At 40.2% G+C, this 13,117-nt stretch overlaps 1 protein-coding gene across 45 annotated transcripts in view; it reads right to left on the bottom strand.

The window, feature by feature from the left end:
- Positions 1-13,117, bottom strand: part of Nrxn3 (neurexin III) — a 1,612,235-nt gene that overhangs the window by 1,065,850 nt on the left and 533,268 nt on the right. For all 45 annotated transcript variants that reach the window (XR_001780421.2, XR_001780422.2, XR_001780425.2 and 42 more), the window contains one exon: positions 8,565-8,948. Coding sequence is in view for 40 of the 45 variants with exons in the window: in XM_006515534.2 (XP_006515597.1) it covers positions 8,565-8,948 (384 nt within the window). In the remaining 5 variants the exon portion in view is untranslated. The remainder of the gene's footprint in view (positions 1-8,564; positions 8,949-13,117) is intronic.

Raw genomic sequence — 13,117 nt, 5'->3', positions numbered from 1 at the left:
AGAGAGACAGAGGTGGGACTTTAGAATTCACAGGCAAGGGGACTGAGAAAGGAAAGGAGTAAGGTCCAGACCTGAGAGGTGCAGAAAAGAGAGCATATCAATCACGTAAGAGCCAGGGAAGAGTTGGCTCCCTCAACCCTGTTTTGGGTTTAGGACAGCAAAGATGGAATATAGATTTAAATAAGTAATAACTCAGGAGAATCGGAGGAGAGGTGCTAGTCACATGGAGGTTTGAGAGTGGCCCAGCCATTGAGACATAATAAAATAGAAGACATAATATATTATATAATAGTATATTAAGACATAATAAAATAGAAGGCTGCATGTATGCGTTTCATTTGAAAACCCAGAACAGTAGGGTGGGTAGGAAGGAATGCACTGCCACCACTGCTTGGGTGATTTGAATAGAGATTAATTGCCTACTGCAACACAATACTTTACAGATGTCACAAAGCAAATATGAGCTCTTCATTTTCATGTTCTACTTGCTATCTAGATATCTAATATATGTATTTTATAACATTATATTATTATACATTAATTATATTATTATATATTAATTAATATATTATTATATAATATTATACATTATAATATTATATATAAAACACTGATATATATATGTGTGTGTGTGTATATATATATATATATATATATATATATATATATATATATATATATATATCAGTGTTAAGTTCTGTCATGATAGCATTGCCAAAGAAGAGAAGTGGACAGATGCAAGATGCTTTCATACAAAGACGACCAGGACCTGGTTCTTAGAACAAAAAATGCCCATGGACAGTAATAATGCCATTTACTAAGATGGGAGAAACAGAAAGTAAAATTACTTTGATATAGGGAGGAAGGCCTCCCTACATCAAAGGTTGTTCAATGATAATAGCATCTTAATTCTTAAAACTGAGATGCAAGGAAGAAAATGGGGATTTAGAACTTTGGGTTTCCAGGGAGATTCCAAAGCTTGAGATCCCAAGGGAGCAGCACTGGTACAAAGATGATCTTTAATACAGTGGCAATAAAGAGGGCATGCAAACAAGGACCCAAACAGATCTAAGGTGATAACTGAGAACCACACAGCATGAATATATTTATAGCGCAGTGCTAGAGATTATGGGCACATAGCATCATATTTCATGGACTTTTTCCTTACTGATCTTGGAATCCAGATTTTTGAATATGTGAGGAGAAAAGGCTACTTTGTTGTGTTGTGAAAAGGAGTGGAACAGTGGTGAGTAACCATCAATTCTAACTATTCATTAGCTCTAATTTAGAGTAATATCAACTTCTCCTGGCTTCTCCTCCTGCCAAAAATGAGAATAAGTCACACAAGACCCAAGGCAGTCTACTAGCAATATTGCTTCTGATGTCCTGATTCCCATATAATGTATGTGTGACAATCACATAACAGAGTCCATACTCTCTGGAGCTAGTGATTCTGCATTCCCAGGCAGAATCTACTGCTGGGATTGCTGTTGTTACTGTCACTTAAAAGCTCATGGCCAACCCAAAGAGTTGACTAAAAATGAAGCCTTCAATAAACATGGGGAATATATACTGATCCCACCCTTCCCTGCTGGAACAAGACACATAAGATAACTTTATCTTTAGTCTTGTTTTTTTCACATGTATAAGAAATAGAAACAAAATCCCAGTCCTTGGAAGTATGTCCCTGCTATCTTAATTCTATAAATTAATGTCCTCAGAATCACTTGATTTCCATGAGTACAGTTAATGTTTTATTACAGCACTCATCAGGAATAGCCAAAATAAGGCAAGACAAAAAAATCTGAAACAGTTTCATATGGTTGGGGGTCTACAACAATCTATGGCCTTATGAGTCAAGGTTTTCTGCCCTTAACCATAAAAGAATGAACACAAGGGGAATAGGTCCATAGCATTCTATTAACTTACATATGGATAAATATATGTGACTTATATATATATGTGCACACATGTGTACATGTGCATGTATAAATATAAAATAATTATGAAGATATATTTTAGGTTTCAATATGATATTCATTGGGAGAAGGAGAACACACAGTATTCTTAAAGCATGATTATATCTGTACGTAAGAATAGCCAAACTCACTGATAAGTGGATATTAGCCAAAAAACTTAGGATACCCAAGATATAAGATACAATTTGTTAAACGCATGAAACTCAAGAAGAACGAAGACCAAAGTGTGGACACTGTGCCCCTTCTTAGAATTGGGAACAAAACACCCATGGAAAGAGTTACAGAGATAAAGTTTGGAGCTGTGAAGAAAGGATGGACCATCTAAAGACTGCCATATCCAGGGATCCATCCCATAATCAGCTTCCAAACGCTGACACCATTGCATACACTAGCAAGATTTTGCTGAAAGGACCTAGATATAGCTGTCTTTTGTGAGACAATGCCGGGGCCTAGCAAACACAGAAGTGAATGCTCACAGTCAGCTATTGGATGGATCACAGGGCCCCCAATGGAGGAGCTAGAGAAAGTACCCAAGGAGCTAAAGGGATCTGCAACCCTATAGGTGGAACAACATTATGAACTAACCAGTACCCCAGAGCTCTTGACTTTAGCCGCATATGTATCAAAAGATGGCCTAGTCGACCATCACTTGAAAGAGAGGCCCATTGGACTTGCAAACTTTATATGCCCCAGTACAGGGGAACGCCAGGGCCAAAAAGTGGGAGTGGGTGGGTAGGGGAGTGGGGGGGAGTGTATTGGGGACTTTTTGGATAGCATTGGAAATGTAAATGGGGAAAATACCTAATAAAAAAAATTTTTAAAAAAGAATAGCCAAACTCTAAAAATATTAAAAAGGACTAGCTAAAACTGTTTTAATGGTTAGTTAATTGTGTTCAAACATTGAAAGAATTTTTTCTTGATTTTTGGCACTTTCTTGTATTTTTAAAGAAGTATTTAATGTGTATCTAATTATTTTATGGCAATGGTTCTCAACCTTCCTAATGTTGTGACCCTTTAATATACTTTATGTTGTAGTGACCCCTACCATAAAATTATTTTGTTGCTGTTTCATAACTGTGATTTTGGTATGGTTGTGAACCATAATGTAAATATCCACTATGCTGGACATCTGATATGTTACCCCCAAAAAAGTCTTGAACCTAAAGTTTAGAACCACTCCTTTATAGCGTGTATTCCTTTTCAGTATAGCAAAGTTCAAAGCTTAAAAGAATCAACAAATCAACAATTACTTCTGTCATTTGTTGTATCTTCTATATACCTTAATTAGAGAGGGATTTAAAATTAAAGAAGCACTTCCTTTAAATATATATATATCAGTTTATGATGAGAAAAATCTAATCTATTCTCCCAATTAGGTGGGAGGCTTGGGCTTCTCACTTGTCTGAAGGAATACAAATTTGAACCTCATCTTCCCTCTCAGGGATTGTTTTAATATACCATAAACATTGCCCTAAGTGAACATGATTGACTAAAGAAGGCCCATGATTCTGCAAAACACTGTCCTAGTGGGGACAGGATATGGAAGATATTGTACGTAGTGTTTCCTCAGTCACATGACCTGCTCTCCTTAGGAGACAAACCCTCGGTGAGAGAAAAATGTGAAAGTACATTCGTGTGGCAGCCTCTTTGCCTAACAACTAAAAGTGCCTGTTATCAGCAACCTCTTAACTTTAAAAAGTCGGGAAGTCAGTGAGATGATTTGACCTCACAAGCTTCTGTTGTTGAGGGGTCACTTTCACAGATATGTGTGGGTGATGTGGCGTGTCTGTTCCAGGTACTGCCTAACTGGATAGAGCAGATCATGAGGGGCACAAACAAATACAACAATCTGAAATAGAGCTATTCTCATTTGTGCAAAATGCAAACTGAATCAAAAATTTTCAGAACCCTGAGGTCAGAGGATCTCAATCACATTGACCTGGGGTCCCTAGAGATGCTCTGCTTTCTTCTCTAAGATCACCATTGATGGACAGGGTTTGTCTTACATAATTATATGTGAAATTCCACGTCCTTAATGTCATAGTTAGTTCTGGAAATTTCTCCCACAAAAAGCAAAATACTTAGGCAGTAAGTATAAATGCTCATTTCATAGACATGGAACTGAGACATAGACTGAGGGCCTCTATGTCATCGTGCTAATTAGTATCAGAACCAACACAGGATTCCAGGTCTGTCTGACTCTAAAACACTCACAAGGTCATTTTGCCTCCAGGCACTGTACCATCGCTTATTTTCTTGCGAGAAGTATGAACTTTCTAAATCAATCCCACATAGATTTATACAAAGCTATTTAAAGACAAATGGACAATGGACTCAAATTTAGCTTGACGATCCACTAAGAAATTAAAATCTCAGAATTTCTTTCCCAGAATACTCACCAACTGAACTAACAGGTTAGCCACAGTGGAAAGAAGACTGTCTTATGTTTATTAAGGTCAAGTAGTCTTAGCTTGCCGAGACAGGAAATTTTGAGGACAGAATAGGACAGATTCAATGGTAATTTTATCCACTGTAAGGCATTATAGGGACCAGCAAGATGGCTCACTGGGTAAAAGCAATGATGACCAAAGTTCAATGCTCAGAAACCACACGGGAAGGAGAGAGTCCATTCCCACAAAGTGTCCTCAGACTTCCATGTTCTTGCATGTGCCTGAGGCCACACATATACACAAACACACCAAATAATGTTTTTTACAGGTATTATGGGATGCATAGGAAAACAGGTGGTATTGCAAATTTTTAACTTAACTGATTACAATTAAGTAGTTACTAAAATCTTGTGCTTTTAGGTTGCAGAGATGGCTCCTACCTTACTGTGAATAGGACACCCAAAGGGCTAACAATAAAAATAATAATCGATATCACCATCTATATATTTTAATATAGTGTTAAGCCTTGTTGAAAAAAATGCTAAGTATCAAGTCATCTTTCAAAAGTATTTAAAGTTTCTTCTCTCTGCAGGAAAAAAAGAAATATTTCGCAAAGGTTAGAGACAAAGGTGGTCTGATGTAACTAAGTAGAAAGCTACTCAGGAAAATTTACCTTAGTCTCCATCCTTACATACTGCCTAGTTCTCTTGCCTTATCCTTTTTTGGGGGTAGGTAGGGAGGGTGGGGAGAGGGGCGGAGGACAACTTTGATGTAGTGTTTGCCATTAGACCAACTTTACTTGGATGGTTGGAAATTTTCATCTAGTGCCACTCCCAGCCACGCCCATCTCTGAACTGAAGTTTTCACCATTACACTCACTTTCTTTGATTTCATTCACGTTGGCTCCTACTAATAGTAACATTCCTATTGTGAGATCATTGATCTAAGTGAGTCAAGGCAGTTATTTTAGGCTCAGGGGCACAGCTTCTTGGGAATTTTCTTAGTCTTGGTATGGTTGGTACAAATGACTAATTTTAGGCGTAACATTAGAACTTCCAGGAAAAAATAGAGGAAGGAGATGATAAAAGTAATTAGAGCAATAATTAGAGAGAGTTCAGTGATCAGGCTGATGTTCTGTCACATGGGGCAACTAGTCCTTAAGTCAAAGGGACAAATGTTCCTGCCCAAAGACACCATGCAACTCTTCCTTCACTGTTACTCTGCAGGAATGCCTAAAGGTTCTCAACATCAGAAATGGAAAACATTTTGTTAGAAATAAGGATAAGAAAATCCAAGAAACTTTCAATCTCCTTTTACCCACTCCATCATATAAAAGTGGCCACTCCACCTATTTGCTCTACACCTTTCCATAGGATATGGCCATGTTCATAACACCTACCACCCGTGTCTGACATTACCCTTTGCTTCTTTTAGATGACTATGCACTAGTCCCCTGATCCAAAGCAGGAGCTGTGCCAAATACTTGCTTGTTGCTTTTATTGGTCATGGTGTCTAGAAGGTTTTGGGACACCAGAAATATATATAAAACTGAAGAAAAAATACTCAAAGCTCTCCACTGAGGAAGCAGTTTCAATGCAGGAAAACCATGTCATTGGGCAGCTCTATTACATTCAGTAACAGTGCGGTCCTCGCATTTTTCCAGTCCAATGATTCATGCTGAACACAGTGTCAGGAACAATACAGGGGCAAAAAACAATTAGTGGGGGAATAAAACAATCCATTGAACCGTCTGGGACTTGAGCGATATATAGATCAAATGTCTTACATTTGCTAAGCTGCCTCTCATTTGGCTAGAATGGATGGCTCTTGGCTGCACTGTACCAAGAATAATTGTCCCTCATATATCCCCAATCAGCTGCCTTTTAATGACTAGTCAAAAATGACAATGTAAAAGATGCAGTGACTTTCACTGTACTTGACCAGATCTGGACCAACTCCCATTGATTTGCCCTTGGAATAGGTGAGCTTATAAACACCTTGCACAGCTGGCTCCAGTCACTGCCACCTGGCTCTAACACCTCAAGGCCCAGGAGTTACAAGAGGAAGAGGTGAGAGGTCTGAGGTAAACTTTTGCTCATAGATTGCTTTTATAGACAGTGTAATATCCTCAATACCTTTGGCTTGCTGCAAATCAGTCTCTTCCATCCCAGAAATCAAATGACCTTTCCATCTCTCCAAACCAGCACCAGGGTAGGCTACCCTACAAAGACATTTGGAAAGAGTCCAGGCTCTTGACAGACTTAGCAACCCCATGTGGCCTATTTCTATTCCAGATGGCTGCCTCTTCATCTTAGCTCATATTGTGGTGGTTGCTGCTTTGGAAACACAGTGGATTTGAATTTAAATTAAAATTTCAAAGCTACAAGGAAGTGTTCCCTTTCTCCTTCACCCTAATATCCCGTGTCTTGGTTTTGGTATGATTTTAGGGAAGACTTGAAGTTCTCTTGAAATGTGGGTTGCTGAAACGTGGAGTATACTTAGTACATAGTACGGATTGGTCTATAATTAATTAGTTGTGAGTATCTGTATCATCAAAGAAAAGATACTGAGAGCCAAGGGAACCTAGAAATGCTTACTATTCTCTGGAAGCAACATTGTGAACTTCACAAAAAACAGTCTTTGAAAACAACTGCTCAGCACCACTCCAGCCTTGTCCAGGGTCTCTGCCATCACCATAGTTTCAATTTCCAGAGCTTCCGGCTGCCGGTGACCTTCAGCACTGAAGCCTTGCAGGTATGTCTTCAAGACATTCCCTCTTTCTCCGGCTCTTCACATCCTTCTCTGTCCTCTGGCAGAATACATGTTGCTGTCTTCTTTTGCAAAATCCTGCACTCCTTATCCAAATAAATGATAAACCCCCAAAGAATAAGAAATATGTCTACTGCAGATTCTATATCCTATCTTCAAAGCTGCAGAACTGAGGTCCTCAAAAAGTTATTAATCATGTAGAGTGACCTTTCATAGGAAGGACTGTAATCCATGACGAGCATACAACAGAGCAAGCTGCCATCTAGATGTGGTTTGCAACAAGAATCTTCTTGTCTTAATGTTGTCTTTATGTTAACCTCCATATCTCCTTTTTTTTTTTTTTTTTTTTTTTTTTTTTTTTTTTTTTTTTTTTTGCACACACTGGAAGTTAAATGCCAATGTAAAAATGCTTAAGCTGTGCTTAGAGAGGAGACCTGTGGTACTCTGCCTTTTCTGTAGGGCCAGCTTTCTCATCTAGAGAAAGTTTTCATGCTCTCATTCCATTCTAACTTTGTTTAGAAGAAAACAAATCATCCGACCTCTTTCTCCCTCTGCCCTGGTCTCACATCTGCCCCTTAGCACACACTACCCTTCTGGTTTAGATCACACTCCTTCCAATCACCCTTCTGCCACATGAATGCCCCACTCATGCTCATATCTTCTTTTTTTACTGCTTCTTTTGAGAAATGCCATCTAAACCCCTGCAGTATGCTGGCTTTCCTTGCTCCTCTGCGCCTTCCTCTTGATGATGTTGATCCTAATAACTAACCGTAGAGCAATCACTAACATGTATTAAATGCTCTTCACACTCCAGGAACCCATTAAGTCAATCACCATCAGCAGCTGATGAGGTAGGTTCCTGGTTGCCTGTCTTTTACAAATGAGTGAATCACGTCTCAGACACACGTTGTCTTGGAGAAGCTCATATGACAATGAGAGGGCCCAAATTTTCACCTTAGGTGGCTCCAGAGATCATGTTCATAACCACGCCATCACTCAGCCTCGAATAAAACGCAGTTTGTAAGTAGTTATTTCATCCTAACAGCCAGGCAGCTCCATGACAGTAGAGACAGACACACTTTGTTTAATATGATGCTTTTGGAAATCAACCCAAGAGTCACCCAGCAAGAAGCACCAAGGAAGTGTGACTTCAAGGACTCAAGGAAACACCCAGTTGGTTTTTTCTAGAACCTTCACTATCCATAGAAGATATTTAAGTGTAATGTGATCACGGGTATGCTTAGTATAAAGCTCTCCTTTCTACCATCTAACTGACTAAACAAATTTAACCATTCACAACTAGAAAGGATGAGTTCCAGAAATCACAGAACTCAATACTACTGTTTGGAAGCAGAAACTCACAGGGTGAGCAAAGATGACCCTCGAACCGTGTATCACTCCACTCAGACCCAGAAATACTACGCACCTCTTTCGCAGGTTCTCCCCCAGTAGCCGGTGCCAGTGCAGTCGCAGATGAAGCGGTTCCAGCCGTCCTTGCACACCGCGTTGTTCTTGCAGGGGTAGCTGTCACACTGCTTGGCGCTCATGCGTGAACAGGAGGACTTGACGCCTGCTGCGTTCTGCATCTCCGCCAGCTGCCGGATGTTCTTGCTGCGCCCATCGATGAACAGGTCGCGGATGCAGCCCACGTAACCGTAGTTGAGCATGGCGGTCCAGAGCTCCGTGGGGAGGATGAGGCCAGCTCGGTTCTCTGGCAGCCCGCCCAGATACATGTCCCCCTCCAGGTCGAGAATTTCACTCTCCCCACTGGCGGTGAATGGCGTGCGCCTGCTGTTCACAGATATGGTACCTGGAGTGGGAGACAGGCACAACATGAGTTAAGGATCTTCCTACACTACAGGTGAGACTCTGACAGGTGAGCGGGGAGATCAGCTTTTCCTTGTCAGGAGACAACACTGCAGCCAGGGAGAGAGAATGACTACAAGCTGCTGGGAAAGACCACTTGGTTCCAATCTCTGAAGCTACGGCGGTTTGGGCCATCAAAGGATTAAGAAAGAAACCCAGTGACTAACCCAGTACATCTCTTCTCTCCATAATCATATCCGCTGAGAGATAAGATACAAAATACGGCATGAGGAGGTTAAATCCCAGCTCTGCCAACTGCCAGCTTCACAGTCTTCAAGAGCAGATTTCACCTTTCATTTCTAAAGGGAAAAAATAATTATCCTCAACTAACAGGCTGTTGTGATGATTAAAGGAATTCATATGTGTCGAGCGCTTACAGTGTAGTGGAGGAAAGAATGACTCTGCATTGCCTATGTCTTCTCCAGGTGTTCATGGTTCCCCCAAAAGATTGGGTTTTCTCTATCCAGGAATACTCTATAGATGGGGCATTGACTGTCCACTGGAATTTTGTGCACTGCCTTTGACTGCGTTTGTTATTGTTTTTGGCTTGTGTACTTGTTTTGCTTTTAGACAGAAGCTCACAAAGTAGCCTGACCTGGCCTGGTACTTGCTATGAAAACTATACTGGGCTTGAACTTACAGTCATCCTCCTGCCTTTGCTTCCTGAGTGCTGGAACTACAGGTGTGAGCCATAACCCCCGGATGCAATGTGTTTCTTCCTGCATTACTAAATGCACAGGGAACACCTTTTCTTTTTCTGGTATTAGTTTCAGATGCAATGCTAGGCTCATCTTACTGAGCTGATTTTGCAGAGCAAAAGGGGCAGAAAATCAGCAGATAACCTAAGAATATTAGCTCATAGTGGCTGTTATAGGAATAGCCAAACGGGTGCCATGAGAACAGCTCACAGGAGCTGCTTTAAAGTCTGTACTCACTGATGGCCTCTCCATAGGAGAACAGTTAAAACAAAAGTTGAAAATGATCCAGAGCTGCACAATGGAAGGGGAAGTGCATGCCTGGCAGAGAGAATGGCATTTACAAAGCCCTCAAGGGACTGTGAGCTCATTCGCTGAGCAGAAATGTCTATGGATCTAGGCTGACAACTTGCATTTGATCCCTGGAACTCAGGTAATGGGAGAAGGAAAGGATCAACTACACAAACTTATGCACTCCGTAGTATGCATACATTATTATTATTATTATTATTATTATTATTATTATTATTATCGTTGTTGTTATTATTATTATATAGCTCTGATTGTGGGAGGAGGGTTTTTTTCCCCATAATTAAGGAGGAAGGATGAGAAGAGGTGGGCCCAGAGACATAGATAAGTCCTGGGAGGGGCAAAATAATAGGCTCTGCCAAATGAGATTCTGGAAGCTGCAACCCCAGTGCCTGGCCTGAAAAAAGGAAGAAGTCTGTTTGTCTTCCATGGCTTTTGTACCCTCTGCCAGTCCCCCAGCATCTTTACAGCTCTGTTTCCTGAACTGCAAAATAGGAGATGACCAAGGTGGTATCTCAGCATCCTGCCAGCATTGTTTTCTCCTTAAATATTATTCTTGACATGCTTTGTAGGTACTGAGAGAAGCGGGTAATGCCAGCCATTATTCAGCCTCTGTTTTGTCTCTTCTGTCGGGGCCTCAATCCCCTCAGCCAGTGAGCATGCAGTCCGAGGGCTGAAGGAGATTAAAGGAGATCACAGATATGGTGTTTTTGCTCCAAATTACAACAGGGGAATGAACAGAATAGAAAGAACACAAAGGGTCCCTGGTATGTGGTTGGGGTAGATTACATCAGCAACCCCTCCTAACTCTCTTAACAAGCTGTCTCCTAAAGAAATGGGCTTTGCCTGTTTAATTCTTAATATTTCAAAACACCCCCACGACAAAGAAATAACATCTTGATTACCATTTTAAGCATTTCATGCATTTAATTTTTTTGGATTTATTTATTTTATATATTTATATATTAATAATATATATATTTATATATTAATTAGGAAAAACCAATGGACTGATTTTGAGTGTTGGGGCTCAGATCTAGTGATGCACACATGAAGCATTTTACTCTGTCTCTGAACCATGATGCTATTTATGTGCTATTTTCAGCCTCCTCCCTCAGTTTGTGATGTAGGAGTCATTACAGTTCCAGCATGGTTGGGAGAGGAGCTTTCGAGTCTCTTCCCTTGACTGAGGAGCTACTGCAGGTGATGGCTGCCTAGGGGCAGAGAATCATTTTTCTTAATGGATGTGGCTACTGATGGGTTTCTCATGCTCTGGTGGATGGCCACAGACCTGTGATCATCACTAGTTTGACTGTGGAGACTAAATAAACTAATAATAATAATAATACAGAATAATAAAAGTTATTAGGGAGAGAGATTGGTGGGCCCTAGGAGCTGGGGGAAGATAGTGGGAACATGACTAAAATTAAAATGCCTGGTATACACATATGAAATGTTCAAAGAATAAACAAGATTTTTATTTCAAAAAAGGAAGAAGTTGAGATTTGGATTTCTTAATGTCTTCCCTTGAAGGTTTCGTTAGCTCTTCAAACAGGGCTCACATGGTCATTAATTAACGGGGCCATGTTGTGGTTTGAATGGAAATACCCTGCAAATGCTCCATCCACTCATGTGTTTGAACCCTCTCTCTCCAGCTGATTCTCTTTGAAGGGTTATAGCTTGTCTCTGGAGGAAGTCGCTGGTCCCTGGAGGTAGGCCTTCAGTTTTGACAGTTTGACCCAACTGTTTGTTCACTCCCTGCCTTTTGAGCGTAGACACACTGTCAACAGCTATCCTCTTGCTCATACCAACATGCCTACTTTGTCTAGTGTCATGTCTTCCCTGTCATGATAGACTGTATCTCTCTGGAACTTTAACCCAAAATAACCCTTCCTCCCTTAAGTTGCTTTGGTCAGGATATTTTATAGTAGCAACGGGAAAGAAACCAAGACAAGAGACATGTACATTGCCAAGTATGGCCAGGATGAGAATCACTTTGAAACTTGGAGCCTAGGCTGTATCCCATAGAAAGCCTATGCTCTGAAAGTATGGCTGAACACATTTTGAACATACATTTTGGGTTTTAAGACTCATTGTCCCCACTGAGAAGTGCTCATAAAATGTTTACTATGCCATCGCTCAGGCCAGTTTTTATTTCTGAAATGCTCAAGAGAGAAGGCATATTAGAACATGCTTATTTTACAAATATCTATTTTAGAAGAAATTAATAGCTAACTGGAAAATATATACCAGGAAAATATCCTCACAAAGAAATGAAGTTTAATAGATCATATTGAAATATAAGGTTACACTGCTTTCCTGAACACATTATTGTTTTCTTAGTAAATATTTTTAGGCTAAAAATAAATATGTGATGTCTTTATGTATACTAGCCTTGTTGGAACACCAGTGGGTCTCCACTAAGTCATACCAAGGTCACAGTTGCACACAGAACACTTTAATCATAACACATCTTCACACATAGGCAATAGCAATGTTTTATAGACAGTTCTGAGAAAGGGTTCTGGTGCTGCTCCAGTTGGCATTTTATTGATAAATTTAAGAAAGAGAGAAATTTATCCTCTAGAGAAAATATGTTTTTGTGTTTCTATCTTTTAAGAAAAAAAACAAAAATCAAAAAACCACAAACTGTTCATTCTTGCCCAACAAGCACATTTAATTTTAAGCCTCTTGGTTCTGACCAGATTTTAGACAATCGATAGAGAATCCTACTGGGCAGTAAAACATCCAAGGCCACAATCTGCCACTGACTGCATTCTGCATAGACCCCATCCAGATCTTCCTGAGGGCAGCATTGCTCATCTCTGCCACCCTTCTCGCTGGGAAATTACACAGAAAAACTGCCATTTGATGGAAGTTCAGCCATTTCTCGTTTCATCTTTGGATGGGGCAACTTCTTGCTTTGCCATAATGGTCAAGGGTACCTAGACTTTAAAATGCCCAGACTGGCTTCATGTTCACAGGAGATGTAATCCATACAAACACAGCAAATGATGCTAGAAACCAGACTGGGCTGTGTGTTGCGCAGATGAAGAATCAGAAAATGAGCCTGAAATTAAGATGCTATACTTAGTCCTCTTGGGAAAAC

The sequence above is a fragment of the Mus musculus genome, chromosome 12, assembly GCF_000001635.26.
Source record: "Mus musculus strain C57BL/6J chromosome 12, GRCm38.p6 C57BL/6J".
Lineage (NCBI taxonomy): Eukaryota > Metazoa > Chordata > Mammalia > Rodentia > Muridae > Mus > Mus musculus.
This window is presented reverse-complemented; position numbering and strand designations above follow the sequence as displayed.